The 23,381-nt window shown below is 41.5% G+C and overlaps 1 protein-coding gene across 5 annotated transcripts in view; it reads right to left on the reverse strand.

Moving 5' to 3' along the window:
- The window catches only part of FGFR3 (fibroblast growth factor receptor 3), a 78,784-nt gene extending 55,689 nt beyond the window's left edge, over window positions 1–23,095 (reverse strand). For all 5 annotated transcript variants that reach the window (XM_050947544.1, XM_050947543.1, XM_050947542.1 and 2 more), the window contains exons 1-2: window positions 23,009–23,095; window positions 21,679–21,936 (exon numbers count right to left, since the gene is read on the reverse strand). In XM_050947544.1, coding sequence (XP_050803501.1) covers window positions 21,679–21,859 — 181 coding nt within the window. In that variant the 5' untranslated portion in view covers window positions 21,860–21,936; window positions 23,009–23,095. The remainder of the gene's footprint in view (window positions 1–21,678; window positions 21,937–23,008) is intronic.
- Between the last annotated feature and the right edge of the window lie 286 nt (window positions 23,096–23,381).

A 23,381-nucleotide genomic window follows, 5' to 3' on the forward strand; every position in this document is an offset into this window, starting at 1 on the left:
TCCTGCTGAAACTCCACTGAAGTCAAGTCACATTATGGAATTATCAGTCCCGTTGTCATCTGCACCTTCTTTCTATTTAAGGTGCACGTATTTCATGCTGCACATGGAGCCCCACACAAAAAGATAGTCACTCCGCAATCTTATCAAAGTGTTTGATTAATTCAGTATTGTGAAGAACACACCCTGCTACCTGCAGGGGAGCTAATCTGTTCCAACCACCTTTCACCTAGAATACAAACTATGCAAGGTATGTTCCCCTGTTAAAGTTAATTTATGATCACTCCACGGGAATTGAGCTCAAAATTATACAGATGACTCTGTGGAGCAATGAGAACAGAGCTCTGAGGCCCACTCAGCCCTCTGCGTCACAGCAGACTTTGCCAGGTGGTGACATAGAGCTGATATAGCCAGATCCTCTGCCTTCCCCTGCATATAGGGCAGTTCCAGGAAAGGAATGTGGCCAAATGAACCACCATGTTCTAGCCATCCCCAGCTGGCAGCTGGTCCCGCGAGGGCCATAACTCTACTGAAAAAATTTAGAGCAGCTCTGGCAAGTTCCAGGATCAGGAAGTCTCAAATAGCTCTGACTCTCTCCCCACCCAGCTAAGGGCAGAAGCTAACAGACACAGCTGAGCACTGAGTCCATGGGTCCAGATTCCAATTCCAATCTCCCAACAGAGGAAGTCAGGAGTGACTCCATGAAGTCAAGGAAGTTACAGAAGCATCAAAATCAGAGTCGGACAGAACAGAACCAGGTAAACTCTTGTGCTACCTGATTGTGCTCCTGCTATTCTTTCTTCCTCCTTCTACTATAAACCCCCTCACTACCTGCGTATGTTAAGATCTAGCCACACTCCCCAAAGCAAGGACATCAAAGGTTCTCATCAGAGATACAGAGCGACGTGAACACTGCATTTCCATGTTAGCGTGGAGATACTGAATGATTATGTTTCTTGGTGGGTGAGTGAAGTGTGTTAGGCATGTCACAGAACACAGAGAAGAAACAGATCCTGCACCAAGCAGCTCCCAATCTATATCTAGACATCCCATTAAAAATGGTAACACAGAAACAGAGGGGAGGTGGAAGGGAGAGCAACGGGTTACAATTAAGATTGTGGGATTGCTTGTTTATAAAGCACATCTTGTCAGTAAAAGAGAAGGTCAAGGGAATGACCCTTGCAATGAGTGGGGGAGTTGATCCAGGGCAGCAAACATCAAATGTTGATGAAATGTCACCAAACAATGTCAGGCTATCATGATGAAATTATTCTGCAGCGCTCTCCAACTTTACATAATGCAAAATCTCCTCTCTCTGCTTCTGGCTGCTGTGATGCCAACAACTCCAGTCCTTTTGCTCAATGCTCTCTGCTCCTGTGGCTCAGATAGACTATCACTGCCCTGAGATATTTATACTGCTTTGCAGAGATCACATTACATAAATTTGATATTATAATGCCAATGAAGCAGTGGTGCCTTGTTGAAAATGCCATTACAGACTTAATATAATGGCTACATAAATTTGCCAACATGTGTTAGGAATCAAATAATCAGTGTTGTCAGGCAAAACCAATTTTGTTGCTTTCTGTGTAAGATCTTTGACAAATGGAGGAAAAAAGTCAAATGCACAGTTCTCGACCTTCATGGATCATTTTTCCACAGTGTCAGGCTGTAACCAGTGATGCCCAAGAAAAACAGTGTCTTTCCTTTCAGATAACAATGCCATCTGGGATGTTTCACTAGGTAGGTGTTTGCATTAGCTTCTTTGGAAGAAACAATGATCAGTAATTGTTCAGGCGTTCAGAAACTACTAGGGCAAAAAAACTCTGCTTCTTTAATAACAAAAGGGGTGCCACCTCTCAGTACTATTCTGCAGTCTATTTTAAACCTTTAAAAACAAGACTGAGATCAGAGGAAAGAAGACAAATTCTTGAAATGACAAAAGGCCAAAATTCACAAAACTGGCTGCCTAAGTTATTCACCTAAATCCAGGTATGTGGTCTGATTTTCACAGGCAACAAGAATAGGGATTGGGGTTGCCCAACATTCCTGAAAATCACAGGCATCTAAGTAGAACACTGAAGTGGCCTGATTCACACAAGCAATGGGCACCCAGCTGCCTGACTGAAGTCAACGGGAACTCCTGGGTGCTCCACATTGTTGAAAAAATCAGGTCAGACGTATAGGTGCCTAAACAGCAAGCGAGGGGCCTGACTCTAGGAAACCAAGTTTGCAAACAGGTGACCTTAGCCTTCTGAAGAAGCAATTTCATCTTTCAGCAGTAGTTTGTGGCTTTTTGTTTTTAAAAAGCTTTAAATGCATTTCAAAATAATAGTGAGAACCACTGCAGTATAAAACAGTTTATCACAATGGGAGCCTCCATATTCTGGAACTGTTACTGGCCTAGGTTTCCTCCTAAGAAGTTAATGTTCTTTTACTAAAACAAAGGAAACAGATTAACTGCCATCATATGACCACAACTGTATTTAGAAAAATGTTAGTCCTCTTAGTAAAGACTTAATTAAAAATGATAAGCAGATTTTGTTTCGTTTGTATATTGTTTTCTTTATAAACTTGGATTGATGGAAAAAAATCAGTAGTGTTTGGACTGGATACAGTCATACTGACTTTGAAGGACTTCTAGGATGGAAAAGCAGATGTTACAAATCCGCCTCATCTATTGAGCCACTGTTGACTCTCTGTTGTGCAAATCCTAATTTACATCTGCATGAAAGGTTTCAGAGATTAAATGGCATTCAAGGAGTAATATTAACTTTTCTCCCTCCCTCCTATCCTCGTTTGAATGGATTTACTACTAGCAATTAGTTTTCTGTTTCATCAACCAAGTAGAAAATAGGATTCATCGGGATTCTACAGTATTTTGTTTTTAATGGAGTGTTTTCTTAAATCACCTAATTGAGATACCGAGTCAGAAGAAGAAATAAAATAACACATATAAAATAGTTACAGACATACTCTGGCTCAGATTTACTCTCCTTTCTCATAAGGTAGCAAGACAAACATGTCTCATTATACTAAACGAGATACATCTAACAAATTGGGAATATTTAAAATCTACCCTTAGACGCAGGCCTTCGATGGCTATTGCACGTCCAGAATTGAGGGCAGGATTTGGGCTCTGTGTTTTTCTCTTAAAAGCAGTGGGCCACAGTGACTGCGGAGTTCTTCTTAAAATCTGGTGCACTATATAGCTCAAAAGCATTTGCATTTGTTTCACAATGTGGGGATCCTTAAACAGAACTTAAATGAAAACGACAAAGACCAACCTTGATATTATTCCAATTATGATTTAGAAGCATTTTCTAAAAACAGGTTTGAAGTATCCTTGACTTATTAATTAACACACACAGGATGCTGCAAACACATGGGATTTTGTGTTTGCAAACATTTTACCTGAATCGAGACAGCAGAAATAGTTGCTCAAAACAGCCCATGGAATCTACAAGTCCCAGAATGCAATGCACTGTCTAGATGCAGAAGAAGACTGCTGGATCAAGATGGAGCTCTACACGCTGGGACCTGAAGCCCTCATGGATTGAAGCTCCCTATTAAAGATGACGCAATAGAGAGCTACCTTTTTAAACTCTCTGCGCCATGTTTCAGGCTGCATTTTAATACATTCCAAAGTTGGCTAACAGCTGGTGGCAACACATGCTTAGCACATTCTGAGTCTCTCCTCAAGTTCTGAGACATTTATGGGGGGGAAGCTAGACTGGCAAAGAGACAAGGAGGAACAAGACTAAATATCCTGCTGCACCTGAGAGAAGCTACTGACAGGCAGGCTGAACTGCATAAATACAAGAAAAAGCAGCAACCAGCCTCCTGCCCTCACGACGTTTTAAGCATAAGGGGAAAGGAGACTGCCAACACAAAGTTGCATGTATCCTTATTATTTTGATTTGCGCTCCTTATACCCAAGGATCTCAGAAGGCCTTACAACAATTGCCAGGTTCAGTTTCTCAATATCCCTACGAAGTAGGTAAATATTAAACGCACCATGCAGGTAGGGAAATTAGGGCACAGAGTGGTTAAGGACTGGATCCTGTTCCCATTGGAGTTAATGGATGTCTTGTCACTGATCTTTATGGGAGCAGGACATAATACTTGTCAAAGGTCACTAAGGAACCCTGTTGCTGAGGTGTGACAGAATCTCAGCATCCCAGCATCCAAACCTTGAGCATAACCACAACATCCTTACTCCCCTTGCCGGACCAGCCCACATAGCTGGGCTGTTGCGAAGGGTACTGGCTAGGCTCTTGGGAAGCTTGCAATAAGATTCAGGCAATTAAGCGAACAAGTAGTACAAGAGGCGTGGGAGAGGGAGGGAAATGCAAGATTTTTTTAAAACTTCGCTATAAAATCTTTCAAACACGTACATCATCATTATGAAGGCAAATATTGCAAAGATTTAAAGGCTGTTTGGGGATATTTTTATTGCGTTCCCTCCCTTAATTCCTCCACCTCCTTCCAAAACAGTTAATCTCCCGCATACTGAGACTTACCTACCTCAGAGAGGTGTTTTGACAATTAGTTAATGTCTACATGTGAGTGCTTTGGATGTGTCATGAGACAAACATTTAAACAGTGCAAAGTTCAGCAGGTCTGAATGGAGGAGTTTAGATTTAAGTTTTGTTTCTGAGGCAGTTACTGAAACAGCAAAGATTCAGAGAACTGCAACAGTTTCTTTTTCACTCCCAGCCAGGACCAGCCTGGGCATTTATTAGTGATGCTTTATGGAGTCTGCTTCGAGATCACATGGCATCAGAAAAATCTACCATAAAGCCCCAACCTTTCCCCCTCAATTCACAGCTATGCAGATACCAAATCCCAGTTCCTCTGAGTTTCCTTGCACTTTTAATGTGTGCTCCTCTAATCTTCATTTAATGCAGGCAGCTGGCTGTAAATACCCCAGAACAATGAGTTTAATCCTAAGCATCCTGAAAGCCCCCTGCACCAAAAACGAAGCAAAATAAAAAGAACAGCCTCCTGACAACAAGATGGAGAAATCCAAGCTATCCAGTGGGCCAAAGGAGGAGAAAGACACAATGAGCTAAATTTTGCCTGGCCTGCTAATTAAAAACGGAAGCTACTACACTCTGGAGCCAATGTTTAGGGGTGGGGGAGTTTTCATTCTATTCAAAAATGAGCCTCCAACTGGGATCATATTCACTCAGCATTAATTGTCATTCCAACTACGAGTGTCCTAGTTTCAAAATGAAAACTACTTTCCAGTGCAGCTACTGAATGCTAACACCAGTTTCAGTGCATTAAACAGCATTTATTGACTGAATTTTCCCACTCACTAAAACTTTAATAAGCATTACACCTCAAAACTCCTGGTCCTGTTTCCTTTCTACCTTCTCCTCCATATAAAGAGGGAAACTCTTCTACGTGGAGATTAGGATTTAGTGTTTGTAATTATGAAACTATCAATTGCCTTTAGTTCAGTAATTTTAAAAAACACACTTTAAAAAACTCTCACAACACATATTAGGAGATGGTAAAGGTTTCTGGCGCTTATTTTTATGTATACCACGGATCATATTTTGAAAGTAAAACAGAACAAAACAAAAAAATTGTCTTTCATTAAAAAATTATCTTCCTGTAATGAAATAAAATGGGCCCCTTCCATAGTTCCTTATTCTTAAGGATGAGCTCAGAGCAAGTGTCTTCAGGGCTTAGACTCCTTTCTACTAGTTATATTTAATAGTGTCAAAATAAAATAAAATACATAAATTTGGTGTATTTTCATTGTATCCTTAGTATATCAAACTCCTCAAGGCTATCAAACTCCTCAAGGCTAGGCATCTAAATCCCAATTTAAAATTAGTAGCCTGATTTTATAAAGGTGCTGAATCCACTAAATTCAATGGAAGCTGTGTTTGCTCAACAGCTTTCAAAACCACACCAGTTATTTCAGTGCAAAGGGTGGATTTAGGTGCCAGGCTTCCCAGTTTGAAAAGCTTGTCTGTAGTCTCCAATTTCCCTTTCTGTGGGGTTTTACTGAGTTTTATCCATTTTAAACTACGCCAAAAACCATGGAGATGGGTTTTAAAAGCACATATAGCACAGAGGCTGCAACATTCCATCTACTGCAAAACTTCGCTCTCACCCCATAGCTTTAAAAAGTGAAGCTTTCTGACATTGTATATAAAAAGTGGGTGTTCAGAATGTGTCTCTCTCTCTCTCTCTCTCTCTCTCTCTCAAAAAAAAAAAAAAATAATAATCACTAAAGCTCCAAATTAAATATTCTGTTAAATTGGCCTCTAGATTTTTCAGCTTGTTTGATCTTTTCTGTCTACACAAATTTCTGTTTTCACCTTGCTGCACTCAAATGCCATGGTAATGTCTGTTTCACTTCTTTAGCAGGAAATACAGTTAGTTCTTTATTTTTATTAAGTCCATGAAGTTATTCAAAATAGATGTGGAAAACAAACCCTAAATTATCAGAACTTGTTGGCTTAAAAATAACATACACACACACAAATCCGATCAAATGCAACATTTGATCATTTCCAGCAGCAGGGCATCAAGTTCAACAGAATTGATCTTTTAATGGTCTTGTGTAACTGTATCTATTACAATGGGTTTCTAACAACATATAATAAATTAAGAGAGAGTTCAAGGAAGTCATGCATGTCTCTGTTCCCACCCCTCAAAAAAACAAAAAAAAACAAATTTTAACATTACCAAATCATCCTCTTTCACAAATCAGTCCAAAATTCTGGAACAGATTCGGCTACAGAAATGCCAGATTCAATTTAACACTTCTGTTCCAAACTCCCTTAATAATTCTGTAAGGAGAATGCACTTTCCGAGACTGGTCATTTCCTGTATCCTGGAGTAAAATAGAAGTCTGTTTTGCTTCTGTGATCTACAGACATTTGTACATTGTTTTATAACTTCTGAATATATTTACTAACTTCCTTAGGTAAAGGTCCCTTGCCACTTTCAGTCACCTGCTTACCCTATGTGATCTCCTGATTTTGACAGCTCTCTCTTTCCTTCCCACACCAAAGTTTTTCAAACCTTTCTCTACATCACCAAACCTCTCTGCCCACTCCCCCAAAATTGCTAGTTTTAAAAAACACTCCTGTGTGACAGCTCTCACAGAGAATGAGCTCTCAGAGAACCTCTTTCCCCTCCCCATTCAATTAGGAATGGACAGATTATTTATACTGGCACAGCACATAAACGGTCCCAACAAGAGATCATGGCCTCATTGTACATACACACAGTAAGTGACAGTCCTTGCCCCCCTAAAACCTACAATCTTATAGACAAGACAAAAGGTGGGAGAAGGAAGTATTGTTGTCCATTTTTTAATGATAGGCCACTGAGGAACAGAGAGATTAAGCAAAAGGGGATTTATCAGAGCAAAACAAAAAAACAAAAAACAAAACTTGAAAAAAAAACCCAGCAGGCTTTGTCTCATGGATAGGTATACTGCGTTTTTAGATATCACTACTGTCTCCAAAGCTTTCACCAATGATTCACATATGCCGCCACTTATTTCTCACTCACACTACAAATACAACCGAGGACACAGTTTCAGCATAATCAATGTGTGCAGAGTGGAAGTGATTTAACTAAGCTAAAGCTTTAGATGGTCAAAGACTGACACAGCTACCGGGATATAGTTAGGTCCTAGCCATGCTACAACTCTGGGGCCTGATCCTGCACTTCTGAAATCAACTGTAGCTTTACCATTGACCTCAGTAAGTACAGGATCAAAACCAATAACTGTGTCATAGCCCGGTTGGGGGACAACTGTGTTGTCACCATGTTCCCTGACAACTGTATTTGTACCATATATGGGGACTTAGATGCAATCACTTGTGGTGTGGAATCCAACCTGCACACAACACAACAGTAGCAAGAATGGACGTTTTGCCCAGGACAAACAAATTGATTCTTTTCATATTTGCTTTCCTACTTGAATCACTGAAATGGCAGTTTCTGATCATATTGAGGATTACTGCTGGGTTTCCAACGGCTTAAAATAACATACTGGGTTGTGATTTGGTCATATCTCCAGGCTGAGACATGTTGAGTCTTCTCAGAACCTGGCTGGGAAAACCTACGGGAGTGCAGGGAATAGCGTTAATGGTTCAGCAGGTGGCCTTACAAATCCTTTCTGAACCAATGGTGCATTTCTATGCTGCTGGAGATGCTGTCTTTCAGATGAGATATAAAACTAAGGTCCTGACCACCTGTGGTCTTGAACATGTGGAACGGCTCTTTGGCAGAGCTATGTGTTAGCCTCAGTTGCCAAACTGTAGTCTGGTTAAACCATTAATGAAATTCTGCCTACCTCGTTTTCTCCAATTCTGTATGGATAGAGCATTCTTCTTCACTTTCTGTCCTTAACTATCGTGTGGTATTGCTCTGCATTGTTAAACAGTTGCTGCTTTTTCACCCCAAAAGTAGCTACACTCAAGCAGTAGGTTGGCAAATTAATTCCTGTACAAGAGTGTTGGGACTTGTTTAATTCTACAGTAGGATTCCCTCCCCTCCAATGAACAGTAAATTAAATATTTACACATTTTTGAGAATAAAGTAAAAAAAAATGTTTCAGACATTTTTGCCAGGATTAACACATTCCATCTTCGGTATTATCCTACTCTAAATGGCTCCTTGTAAGGAGGATTTGTGTTTCTGTCACATTGAAGTACTGGATCACATGGTATAATTTCAGATAGATAGTTCAATGCATTATTTAGTATTATGGTACGGCCAGAAGCCTCAACCCAGATCAGAGCCCATTGTGCTAGGCACTCTACAAACGCATAGCACAAAACAGTCCCTGCCCCCAGCTGCTTTCAGTCCAAACAAACAAGGTAACAAAAGGTAACCGAAAAGATGCATTATCCCCCTTTTACAGACGGGGAACTGAGCCACAGAGAGATCAAATGACTTGCCTAAGGTCACACAAGCAAACTGTGCCGACAGCTGAGAACAGAACCCGAGGCTCCTAAGCCTCACTTCAGTGGCCTTAATCACAAAGACCCAGATGCACAAAAGTATTTGAAATCAATGGAAAACTGGAGCCTAAATAACGTATGGATCTTGACCTAAATATCCCTTCTCCAGAACACCAAACTACTATATCAACCCCAATCCCTTTATCCAGGCACTGACACCAACCTCAACAAGCCATCTGCTTCATATACAACAATCTACTCTGTGGTTTCCCACCCACCCATGAAGAACCTGAGTTGATCAAATAGCCCACGACCTTCTCTTTCCTTCTTAAGACCCACATCTACCCCCACAACTATAAATAAAAGTGAGTCAAAGACTAATTTATTTCTTTACTAAATAATACACATGTTGAAGTCATAGTACAAATCAATAAACACATCCAGGGACTTATTTTCATTTTTGTCTGGGTTGTGTGTGCATGTGGTTCAGCAGGGGGAAGATTTCAAAATATTTTTGGGGACAGAGGTTTTATGGCTGGGTTTCTTTTGGCTTCGGATCCAAATAATGGTGTTATTTAATTGAACCAGTAGCCAAAAGAAACGGAAATACAATCCTCCTCCCATCTTTGGTCTTTCTGGAGTCCCCATCTCCTTCTGCTGCCCCATCCACTTGACATGCCCTCCCCCCCTTCCATCTGGTAATGATTGCAGCAGCAACGGGGGGGGGGAAGGAAGAGGCAGCCTTGTAAGTGCTCCCCTCCCTGAAATGCATTTGACCAGTGAATAGCTAAAGAGCTGAATGGAGGCACAGTTGAGGCCCCTGCTCAGTATGGTAATTCTGCTCTTCCCCACCCAAGAGAGTCTGTGAGCATCAGTTGCTAGATTCTGAAACTGCTCTCTTCCCAATGAGCTGCCTTTGAGCAACAACTGACTGAAGATGGGCAAGCTCAGCTGAGACTGTAGCCAATTTACTTAGAAGAAGAGAAAATTGTAAAGGGATTTTATGCAGTACCTGCAAAGGTAAACCATGGTCAAGATATTCAACTCTAGAGGTCTCAGTGTGACCAAGACTCAGAAGATCTGGGATCTACTCCTGGCTCTGGATTGCTCCCTTCTCTGTGCCTCAGTTTTCCCATCTGCAGAATGGTGATAACGATACTGATCTCCTTTGTAAAGTGTCTGGAGATCTACTGATGAAAAGCCCTAAATATTATTATTACTAAATATAGGCCTCTAACTCCAAGCCAAGTGGATCTGTGGATGCTGAGAAACTTTGGAAAAAAAATCCAGCTACTTAATTTGGTGCTTAGTTATAGATTTCAAGTGCCTAAAGTCAGGCACTTAATGAAAATTCTGATACTGATGTTTTAGCACTGACCTGGAATGACCACGTCACATTCAGCCATGACTCACCATTTTCTCAGGACAAGCTGAGTGATATATTTGTAGCAATTTTTTTTTGAAGGGGTGGTGAACAACATTTGCTAATTTTTACAGAACTTTTTTGCAATCACAGCAAATTTGCTCCTTTCCCTCTCTGACCTTCGGATTCTACCTCTGCAAAAGGAGACTAATGACACATATGGTGTGATATGAGGCCCAAGTGCTATCTGTAGTGTGAAGTGCTATTAGGCCTGTTAGTGGGAGTTCTGGGCTTCCATCCCTGCGGCTCATTTCTCCAGGCCTCCAGGGAACCATCTCCACCACATTTTGCACGAAAGAGGCTTTCTGAGTTTTCAGTAAAAACACCTTTCATGAAAAGCTACTGTCTGGAGGGAGTGGGAGAGGGAGGAGGAAGAACTGTGTGCTCATGCATAACAAACTGGCAAAAAATATTGCATTCACTTTGTACAGTAAGTGTTCTCCTAGCCCTAATCATGCTCAATAGCAAGCTCTTTTTTTTTTTTAACACCGTTTTTATCAGCTACTTTATGCACCTTGAGCTATCAACTCCTCCCAATTAGTCATTAATCCCCAGCCTCAGTCTATTAACATTACTATTTTAATCAACTGGGGAATTTTTCTTAAAAACTTTATTCTTCTTTCATGAAGTGCTAAAGGACAGCTGTTTACTGTCAACAAGCATGTGTATTCCAAGGCAGAGAGAAATATGGTTTTTACCAGTTCTAAAGCAGAAACACCAGCTACCAAAGGAAGATTAAAATCTTTTCTTCTAACCTCCCCACCTCCCACACACATATAAACCTTTATTCTTACAGACACAAATCACACAGGTAGAAAGTGGATAGCGCTGTGCCTAATTCCAGTTATTATTTTAATTAGAGACAGGGTCATAAAGACAAATCCTTTAGGTGCACATTCGTCTTATCTTTGCACCCTATTTTAACTCCCTTGCCTTTCAATTGCTATTGGCCTTTTACCTTCCCGTTCATACTCTTGACTCAATCTCAGGAGGTAAATTGCTTTGAGCCAGTGTGCTGATTCTTTACAGATACAAGTACCGGTTAGTAACAACACATTTGCTATATAGTGAGCTATTTACAGAAGTTCATAAAAATCAGATTACCACTTACTTCAGGACTACTGCAATCCCCAAATAAATGGTTAAAAGATACGCGGGGAGAGGATTTCTAATACTTGAGTCTCATACTCCAAACCAAAAAAAACCTAAAACAACACACCACAAAAAAAACACTTTTCAGAAAACTCTCTTTGATACCCCATCAGCCTGTTTGTCTGTTAGACTCTGGGGAACTCTCCTTAGAGGGTACGCAATGTACCAGAGCTTCTCCATTGTACCACAGTGTATTCTAGCAGGAGGCACAGAGTGCCACCACATTCACTGATCTTCTGTTCCTATGCAAATTGCTACAGTATTTTTCACACTCCAAGTTCTGGTGAGGCTGGCCTCTTGCCTTCCAGTATGTGGACTGCCAGAGAGCAGTCTGAGCCCCACCTCAATTACAGACCCCTGTGGTGGATTATTAACACTTTCTCTGTTGTATTGTGCTAACTTCAAATCACAGAAGAGGGTACTAATGCCATGCGACATTGATATGATGGAAACACACTGACATGAGAATCTTGCTAATATGACAGTGACTGACATTCCTCTGATCCGCTCTCTCACAGACTTCAAAAAGCCAAGAGTTACTGTAGATCAAAACAATATTTGTTGTTTTGTCAGAAGATTTTGCTTCAGCAGATTCAGACTGCAAGTAGTTATGGGGGCTGTGTCAAATCTAGATAAGAATTATAAAAATAAACAAGATTCACAGAACAAATACAGCCACTGGCAAATCACAAGAATTTTTTCCTGATATTAAGGCACATTTCTGGAGAAATGAGAGTTTATGGAGGCCCAAGAATCAACCAAACACTAAAAGCAGGCAGTATAAAAAAGGCACAAAAAACCCAAAACAAAACGCATGCACAACATACAGCTGACTAGTATTATAAACTAATTTTTTTCTGCTTGGTACAATGTTTGGATCATTAGAATCCTTTCCAAGAGATCCCCACTTATGTTAAATAGCTGCTCATACTGTAATCTGTTCAAAGCTTGAGCCTGTTCTCTTTGAAAGTCAATGGACGTTTTCTGATGCAGAATTCAATGGTCACAGAATCAGGTCCTCATTTATGTTTTTACCAAGCAGGACTACAAGCCGGCAATACAGAAAGCTTCAAAAAAAAAACAACTCATGGAACAAGCTGACAAAACTTGCCTCTGACAGAGCTGTAGAGACTTCACAACCAGCCAAATCCTGAGGCCCTTACTTTGGGACCAGCCTTGTCCCATAGATCTGCACAGGGAGATCTACATGCTGGAATCCCCTTTCTGCATGAAAAAGGGTGTGTGGGGGTGGGGGGGGCTGTTGGCAATCTCCACAGCAGCATTTCCTCTTTCCCCAGGCTCGTTGTGTGCAGGTCCAAACACGGGAAAAAGTAAGTGGTCCAGAAGGGATGTACATTATCCCTCCAGCATCTGTGGACCTCAGAGCAGAAATGTAACAACATATCCTTAGGCTGAATTACTCTGCTGTGCTCTGGTCCATCCTCCCACAGTTAGAATCTCCCCTTTAAAAGCACTCAGGAGCAGCCGCTGACTGGGGAAGCCTGGAAGGGCGGAGGGGGAATGGAAACCCTGCTCCTTAACAGAACTCAGGTGGGGCTCTGTGAGGGGAGCTGTGTGTGTATGTGGAGGTTTTCTCCTCCTGAGGTCGCTCCTGTGCGTTTTCAGGTCCTCAGTTCGAATTTGGTTCCTGCTCAGGAAATTCCCCACTGACCTCAATGACTTACTTGAATGAGGAATCAAATAAACTGAGTAAGGCCCTCAGGTCTTGGCCCAATAACACGACCTAGCATTTTAACAGCTCCCTGACTGCCTGTTGGCTCAACTCAAAACTCTTAGGGCTGGTCTATACTGAAGAGTTCCTGACTAGGGGTGTGAAAAATCCACTGATCTTATCCCTGATGTAGACAGTGCTAGGTCGATGGAAGAATTCTTCTGGTCCACCTAGTCAACCCTTGCGTCACTGTAGCGAGTGTCTACACTGAAACGCTTCGGCGGCACAACTGCAGCACTGCAGCTGTAGCATTTTAAGTGTAGACAAGCCTGAAACTCTGACATTTATCATCATTTGCTCTATTACCACAGAATACTGGACCAAACTCCCTGGCTTAATGGCTGGGGTACACACACAAAAGTTGTGCTGATTTCAGTAAATCATTGTGCTCAAAAACTGTGTGTAGACTGGTCCCTAGTCTTAGAACACAAATGCACATTACTAAGCAGTCAGCTTTTGGCCAGAAGCATAAAATATGTTGAAACTGATTATCAAGCAACAAGAGACCAAAATCTATTCTTCTGACCCCAAATTCCCATTTATCACTGCACAATGTCATGAAAGGCCAAAATTTGATTCTCCTCCTAAGAGTCTCAAATTTGAGTTGCTGAAATTGCTGTCACACCTAGCTTCCTCTGGTGAAAGAAAGAGAAAATAAAGACAAGCTGCCATATGTCAACCTGAGATTTTAACATCAATAAAGTGTTCACCAGTGCAAACTACACTATGCTATATTTCATAGTGTCTTTTAGCAAGCATTACCTTGCAACACCCATATGAACTAAAATTTGTGAAACTTTACATTGAGTTAAAGGTGTAGATCCTGGGACACAGATCTGCTCCAAATGGAATCAACTGGAAAATTCCCATTCCCTTGGTCAACCAGGACTGAGACCCTTCTTTACACTAATACTTGAAAAAACCCTCTACAATGCAGGTCCAAGATTTAAAGCAACATCTAAATAATTATACTGTCTTTAACAAATTCTATAGCTTTCCCTCCATTTTATTTTTTGAAACCAAAGCAACCAAAAAAAATTTTGAATTTCATTATAGCTGCTGCACTGTAGCAAATATAGTCCCCTAACTTTCATATTAATCCAGTTCTTCTGAAACTAAACCAGCGTTTCCAGTGGAAAAGAGTTTTCTATTTTAAAATGTTTTGATTCTTGAAGTTGGGGTTTTGCTATATTATGCAACTTGAGTCTCACAGCAAATACAACGCCTGGCTAGGCTCAGTACTCCTCAGTGTTATAATACTCCTTTAGATAGTTTATCAGGAGGACAGGGCAGGTTTACAACTGATTACCTTTCACATTTTAACTACCAAGTTTACCCAAGGTTTTACTCGGGTCTTATCTCAGAATTCTTGTTTGTTTTTGATATTACAGAAACTTCCTGGTTATTCAAGCCAAAGAGTTTGTGTTCTTTAGAGGGCAGCACATAATGAATATCACATTCTCAGCAACAATGAAGCCCCTTCTTCACAAACACACAGCACAACAGCCTGAATGTCCACATCATTTGCTAACTATAAGCTGAAAGTGCATCAGAAAGAGGAGAGCAGTGGAGATAGTTATAACTCAGACAAAATTATACACCAGGGTTTTTCTAAGGGCCCCAGATATACAACCAACAGACAGGAGTGAAAATTAAAGTGATAAGCATACACACACACTCACAGTACAGCTTGCACAAGAAACAGAGCTCAGATATGCATGAGGAAAAGTGCACATTCAAGGTGCAAAAGATCTAAGGCTCTTTTTGCAGTGTAGAGGCTTGCAGTCTTTGGATACTTTACATGTCTGCAGCATAGATATCGCTTGTATAAGAGTTTTCACTTGGGCTCAGGTTGAAGCACACATTTACACACACACTGTGAATGGATTTGCTGAATTGCAGTCCAATAAACTGCAGAAAGGGAGTATGTCGAATTTTTATGAAGTTGTCTTCCTCTTTGGCATTCAGCCTAGTGCAAGAAGGAGACTAAGGTTTATAAACTAAACAGTATTAAAAAGAAATGAAAAAGGGGAGGCTGAAAAAGTTCCACCTGACACAGCTACTGAACAGCTTTAGGGTACAGATTTATTTGTGAGTGGGTTTTTTGGGTTTTTCTGAAAGAGAGAGTCATAGAAAAAGGAAACAGAACAGTGTGGAAAGCTATACAAACACATTCACAGAACACTGACAAAGGATCAGTTACAGTTTTTCTTTCCATTGGCAAATGCTTGTTACGGGTACTTCATGGAGTCAAGAAACAAGGAATACTACAGATCAATAAGGTTTAAATAAACTGCCTGGCTATTGGATTCAGCCTAGCTGAGAGAGAGTAGTCACGCTGCCAGACATCGGTCATTTTTATCCCATTTTGTGGTAGTAACTTTTTCCAGGATTAGCATATTCTACATTTTATAGTACTGGTTACCCAATCAGCAGAGGATCAATGTAATTATACTGTGTAAAACAATAAGCAGGCTGGGCCCTGATCCTACAAAAACATGACTGCAGTAGGCACTAGTCACATGCAAAAAACAAAACACCCGCATAAATCTTTGAAAGATTTACAGCCACAATCAGATTGCTTTGCCTGGATACCTGCCTCCTCAAGATATCCAGAGTCCGATTCCCATCTCAAACTGTTTTCACTTTGGTATAATTCCAGTAAACTCAGCGGAACCACACTTAACTCTACCTGGTCGAAAATTTTTGGGAAAAATCTATCCTGGATTTTGGATTTGAAATTCCAACTAAATTTGTCAAAAATTCTGAATTTGGTACATGATTGTCAGCTCTAACCCGGCTTATGCCAGTAATGCCTCAGAGCAGAAACATGTTTGTATCCCTATGGCACTCTCACCATTTATATTAAAGGTGTCAACAGCTACGCTACAACATCAAGGATAGATAGCTTTGCTCCCCATTTTAAGATGTCTCTGGGGCTTTTGATAAGATCTACACAACATTCAATACTGTAGATTAAAATGACTGTCACAGAAATGGACTTTAGAGGGTCTTGCTTTTACCTTATCTCAAAATACTGTTCAGTTAATGTCTCCAATTCTGAACTGTTTCCTAGTTAGCTGTATGTACCTTTAGACATATGAGAGGTTCAGTACATTTTTAAAGGAGTTAATAATAGTGAAATCTTCATAACTGTTAGAAACAGAGAGAACTGGGGCACTTCTGTTTATTTTTAGGTTCTGTATCTGAAGTAGCAGATACATGCATTAAGTTCTGTGATGGGGAAAAAGAATGTAGTGTTTTCTAATATCACATTTTTACGCCCAAATTCTATTCATTCATTGGATAGAGAAAGAAGAGCTTAGTGTTACAGTATGTACAGAGACTAAGCTCCCATTAATTTGAATGGAAGTTTCATCCAAGAATGGACTGCAGGACTGGACCCCAAAGAGAAAGAGCACCGATTTGGAAATTTCCTGTTCAGAAAATTACTTAAACACATGTTTAAGTGCCACTGACTTCAATGGTACTTAAGCATGAACTTAAAGTTAAGCACATGCTTAAGGCACCCTTCCTGAATAGGGATATTTTCCTGAATCAGCATGAAATTTTGAGAGATGGACCCATGGAAGTTATTATAATGGGCAAGCAGGCTCATTTTAATTGCATCAGCTACTATGCAGATTGACACTTCTCTTCACAAATTTTAGATTTCCCAGCTTGTTAGCATCCTCATTTACTATTTGTTAATGAAGGCTTAAACAAAAAACAACTCAAACCAAAAAAAAAAACAACAAAAAAAAAAAACCACAGGCTTAATCCAGGCTCCTGCTAAATCTAGACAGACACAGAAACACTGACGTGTACAAGTCTCGCGTCAAGTCTGTTAATACTCTGCACTCAATAGATTTGCCAACTCACTCTTTGCTTTTTAAAGGATATGGTGCAAAACAGCAGTAACTCTCATCATCTGTTGCCAATGCCCTGTTAATTTATGATTCAGTGAAATATGCTAGTCTTAACATATACATTTAAGTTTTTTTAATTGTTACTATCGCAAAAGGAGTAAATGAATCTATTTAGCTGAAGAAGCATGATTAGATATATTCTTCAAAACAGCACGTTATAAAGAATTTTAGGTCTCGATTACAAAGTAGACAATGACACTAATTTATGTGCGACATATCTGTCATCTGTTTTATAGTTCCTTTAAAAATAACTTTAAGAGAATGTGTAAAAACTGACCATCACTATAGGAATTATGCATGTCCATTAAAACTCACACTAATGCAGTTAAATTTCATGGTGGACTCTGAAACAGTCACAATAAAACAAAATGACCATCAGCCTAGATAATTATGTCCTAGACCATGTATCCTCAGCTAGTCTGAGGCTGGGAAGGATACAGGAAAACAAACTTGGTATTAGCTGTTTGAAGACAATAACAAGACAAGTATGCCATCAGTATTTCAAATTGGAGAAGTTGCAGGGGACTATTAATATTCAAATATCAATGGTAAGTTCAAAGGAAAATGGCACTTTTTTTTTCTGGCTTGGAAAAGTGACTACTTGGAGCAGTACAGTTAACTTTCACTAACTGTTGGCAAGGACTTGATCAAATGCAACAATTCTACCACACTAAAGACTTCAGCTCCACTGACAGATTCGACAACTTTTTCACTTTCTCTATTTTTATGCAATAATCTCTCACACACACGCAAACTTTTTCTAGCTCAAAGTGCTACTCAGATGAATAGAGATCTAACATGTAGAGAAATTTCCCTTTGTAATATGATGTGTGTGTGTCAATTATATCTCAGGCACAACTGAGGCAGGACAGCCAGCAGAAGTATTTAAAGTGAAATTTTGCTATTTCTATCAATCTGCTCCCTAACAACGCAGCTAGCATTACTTGACATTCACAAATCGTACGAAGTAATATCTTTATCCGAATACTAATGCAAATTGGAAGGGCTTTTTTTATATTGATGTCTATTCTGTGGCTGCTGAATAGAGTGACCGCATGCTCAAGGCAGCAAAGGAGTTCACTGACCTCCCTAATCATCTCTGCCATAGCCAGTGAATGACACACACATTCAATTCTGTCTTGCCTCTCTACTTTCATTCATAAAAAAAAAAAATTGACATTGTTCTTCCTGCAGCAGCCCGAGAAAAGGAGAGAAGAGAAACTCAGCCTAGATGAGGCCCCTAGTGTTTTCGGTTTGGATTCTATTCAGCAACAACCCCGCCATCTGCCTTCTTCCTGCCAACAGCAGAACACCTCCCTGTGGAGATGTTAAAACTTGCACCCCTCCACCTCCACTAATAGCTAGTATTCATATTAGCAAACATACACATACCTCCAGAATGCCTCCCTTCAATGTGTGTTTTATGTAGCTGAGCATAGGCACAAAGCAGTAGCTGTTACAGCCTTCACAGCCTCGTGTGGAGAATTAGATCACTAGGGAAAAATCCTTCCAAGCCCCTTTATGGAAAATAAGGCTTTAGACTGTAAATGCAAAAGTAAGTGAACAACAACCTTCAGTAATGAGCCAATACCCATGATCCATTTGACTAGGAGAAAGAATTTGCTTTTTGCCATTCAATTTAAAGATTGAAAAGTAAAATGCGTTTTTACTTGGCTCCAACTGTTTATATTCTTTATACGGTTTCTTTCGCAGAATCCTTTTTCCAAAATAAGGGTGCCCTGTACGTTCAAAATAGGTTCCTTACCCTTGAGTGACCAGCCAATTAAACATCATTACAAGCCAACCAAAAATTCTTACTCCATATTTTGTATCTGTCAGAAAACTCTGCCTCATTTTACATGCATCCGACGAAGTGGGTATTGGCCCACAAAAGCTCATGCTCCAATACATTTGTTAGTCTACAAGGTGGCCACAGAACTTTTTGCTGCTTTTACAGATCCAGACTAACACGGCTAACACTCTGATACGTGTCTCATTTTAGTGGCTTTTGCACATGCACCTGTTTCCCCCAAAATCAGCTCTGCTGCAGTTACATTTTGCACATCAACATAATGTATGTCAAAAACACCCCTATTTTCCAGAGACCAACAGAGAAATATTTTAAAATATGCTCTACATTAGAAGCACTCAGCTGGGGCCTAATCCAGCCCCATCTGAAGTTGTATAGGTGTTTTGGTATTGATTTCAGCAGGATCAGAAGTGTGTCATTACTTTGAAAAGCTACGATGGTAAAAATAAACTTGTATGTAGAATTTCCACCAACAACTTTGGAAATTCCACAGTGTAACTTAGCTCTTAGACACATCAGCTTAGGACCGTTTTCTTTAACCACTTACATTCTAGCAACATGCTGGAAGATACTGATTGTGCATCATTTGCTATATTTCAAATGTCATCCTATTAACTTAAAGTGCAAGGCTGGGCACTTTAAAGAACGGAATAACATTACCATGGTAAAACTGTGCCATTGGCTCCAAATTGTGATCTCAGTTGACGGGTGTAAATCCAGACATACTCCAAAGGAGGCAGTGGGGGCACTCGACTTACCCTGGTGTTACTGAGAACAGAATTTGGCTCTAACGGGCCAAAAAATAAAATAAAAAGACTGAAACCCGGGAAAAACTGGACTACTAAATTCAGTGAACTCCTGATAAGCTCACTAGCACAAGCTGCTCTTATTTCCTCTTAAACACCATATTCAGCTGCTTTGACAAAGTAGCTGAGATGTTGTCCCATAAATCAATTATTTTGGCTGTGAAAAATGAGCCAAATGAGTTACACTAAGAATCTGGTGTTTTATTAGTACTTTCTTGAAAACAAAACCAACCCCCAGTGTGATTTATAGCTTTAACCAAAAGGGGTATGGAAGTAAAGCCCCCCACCTCCCAGCCTCCACGAAGCACATTTATTCCCCTGTCACTTTTTTTGGCCAACATGCTTCAAATCCTTTCCTGAACAATGGAAACTTTCTGTTTGCTGCATGGAACTTTCAAAAAAGAGAGCGAGAGAGAGAGACTACCTTCCATTAAAGGCCTTTGAAAAATAAACAGACTCAGGTAGCAGCTGAGGCATATCAGAGCGACACCAATTTTAAACATTCCGTATATTTTTAAAACAGCTTTTGTCCTGTATGTTAACTTTGCTCACTGATTACATTCATGTTTCACTTGAGGAGGAGAGTTACTGGATTCCCATAAACATTTTCTTTCTCCCTCTCAATATGTTCACAATTCAGCACACATTATTTCACGACTTAAATAAAAAAAAAAAACAACTATGATGACTCTGCTTTTATCCCTGCGAAGTGTACTTACACACACAACTATAGAGAGAGATTTTAAATTAATACAGGATGAGAGGTATGGTGTCCATGTAAGTAAGTAGCTTTGCTTTTCCAAGCTCTGATTAGTAATTTTGACATGAACCAAATCTGTAACAGCAGTACATGTGGTGACTCCAGCTAGCAAGCGAAACAAACCTGCTTAGTAAAGGAGATCACTTTTAATAATTATTTTTGCTCACTATTCTACTAGTCTTTGTAAGCAAAAATCCGACTACAAAGCAAACACTACAAAGTGCATGGGACACATTTCACAAGACAAATAGCTCAGGAGGGCATGTTTGAAGAGTGGATTTGTACACTATTTGTAACTGAAGTTTAAATCCTGACCTTGGACTCTAATATTTAAAACATGATAGTCATTCTATGTATGTTTAAAAGGTGCTTATATTTCTTACTAACCAGAATTTTAATATACATGGCTCTTTATAAATAAAGATTATAACTAATTACAGTCTAACCCTCCATCACTCTACTGAGGATGACATATATTCACTTTATGTATGGCCCACCTTTGTCACAATGAACTTTAGCAACCACCCAAAAAACACCAAAAAAACTGGCTGTCAACTGAAAGACAAATTCAGTGTTACTGGAAACCCTGTGAACAATTAAAATAACCACTTAAGACAGGGGGTTGCCTGGTCTGGGTGGCACTTACTGCAGTTGTAGGTGTATCTTTATTTTTACCTCTTAAAGAGCCTCAGGATATCAATTAATATAGTAAAAACACCAGTTCTCAGTTGGCGTGCCCATGCAGATGAATGTGGTCAGAAAAACAAATCACCAACAACCATTCTTAATTCTGGGGCTACACTTCGGAACTGTGTTGCCAAAACAATGCACCTGCAAAGCTGTGCAGCTCAGAAGCACTCAACAGGACTGTTCCTCCTGCTGCTTTAACATTTACATTTAGTTTGCCTGGGAGAACACCAGGATTGCAATCACACAAGGAGGTGGAAGGTGCGTCAGACACATCAGTCTTGTGCATTTCTCATGACTGCTGGTGGAGTAAGCTGGCAAAGGAACAAGGATTCTTTGGAGATTTGTCCCCATTCCCCCTCCCCTGAAAGACTGCAAGAGCAAACCCAACTGTACCAACATTCACAGCACCCAGCATCCTATACAGCTGCCCTTACCTGTTGGTTTTCGAGTGATCCTGTCTTCTAGGTCCGAGATGGGCAGCCTGGCTTCTGGGAGGCTGCTGACAGTCACCACCAGGTAAAAGCAAAAGAAGGCACCCCACGCAGCAATCATTCCTCTGGCAACGCTCGGAGAAAGCAGAGTAGCATGAAAACTGCCCCAGCCAGCCTCAGACATCCTCCGGCCGCATGCTGTCCCTTCCGCGGGGTCCCGGCTGCGATGGGGATCACTGCTGCTCCACCACAACCAATGCTCTGCCACAAGAGTGAAAGACACGCGCACAGACCTGTGAGTATCACGGAGCAGCACCGCAGAAGTAAAGCAGCAGAATTTCTCTTTCACGCGAAAGAGTTGCTATCTGCAGCTGCTTCTTGTTTAAGCGCAGAAGTTGCAGAATTGTTAGTAAAATACCACCCGATTAACAGCTTTTCAGTCTACAGTACAAGAGTTTGCAATCCACATAAAAGCTACTTCACTTATCTGCTTTACCATGTACTAAAGGAGCAATCTATTGAAAAACCACCACCACCGTTCATCTGCGTTGTGTACCCAAGATGTACTCCACTTACAAACACCAGCTCATTTGCTTTTTAGGGGTGTGTAAAAACGACCTTAGACTTTTGTGTGTGTACCAACGCTGCAGTCTGTCCTTTTCTTTTAAAGGAAACAATCTGCGTCTCTACTTTTATTTCAATGCACAAAAGTTGCAATCTGCTGACTTTCTCTGTTTACCAGCTTTCCATTTTTGAGGCCCAATTAAAAAAAAAGGGTAAATATAACCCAATCAAGCTATTCTCTGCAAATGAAACCTCCATCCCCATCCCCATCCCTCCCGTTCCGGACGGTCTCTGGAAAGGCTACATTGTAAGTAGCTGGCTCGGCGTGCATCTCTCGCCGCAGAACAAGCACAACCAGGAGCGGCGAGGAGACACAGAGGCGCTGCGAGTTCGCAGGTCCCTGGGAAAGTTTTTTTCATTCCCTTTGAAAAACAACCTCGCAAGTCAAAGGCAAGAACCGAGCAACCCCCTGCCAGGCACAGCGATGCGCTTCCTCATCTCTGCAAAGCTGCCCCGGTGTCTTCCCCAGGGGATCCCCAGGGCTGCAGCCGCTTGCAGTGCAAGGGGCTGGAGGGGTCCCTGCCAGCACCCCCTGCCGGCTGCAATGCAGGCCCCCCCAAAGCGAGAACGAGCCGGCCATGGGAGCCCAGAGGGAGCGGAGCTGCCCCCCGACGCAGGGCGCCGGGCTGAGGCTGCCCTCTCCAGCGGGCAGGGACTGTGCCCCGCGCTCTCGCTGCAGCCCGAGCCCGGCTGCTCGCGGGTCACCTACCTGCCCGAGTTCCGCGGCAGCCCCCGGCGCTCCCTGCCTCGGCACCGCCTGCTCATGGAGGGACCCGCGCGAGGAGCCGCCGCCGCCGCCACTGCAGCGTCTTCCCTCCCGCAGCCCCAGCGCTTCTGAGCCAGCCGCCCAGCCGCTCGCAGAGGAGCCGCCGCCGCGCTGAGCCCGCCTCCGCCCGCCTGGCTCCCAGTCCGGGGGTGGGGCGGCTCCTCCCCACGCCCCAAACCCCGGGAAGGGGGCGGCTCCTCCCCTCCGCGCCAGCCCGGCGGCCCCGAGCCCGCAGCCCGGCCCTGGTGCTGCCGCGCGCTGCCTGGCTCCCTGCGGCCGGGCACGTGAGGCCGCGGCAGTCAGAGCCGGGCGAGTG

This window comes from Gopherus flavomarginatus, chromosome 3 (genome assembly GCF_025201925.1).
Source record: "Gopherus flavomarginatus isolate rGopFla2 chromosome 3, rGopFla2.mat.asm, whole genome shotgun sequence".
Lineage (NCBI taxonomy): Eukaryota > Metazoa > Chordata > Testudines > Testudinidae > Gopherus > Gopherus flavomarginatus.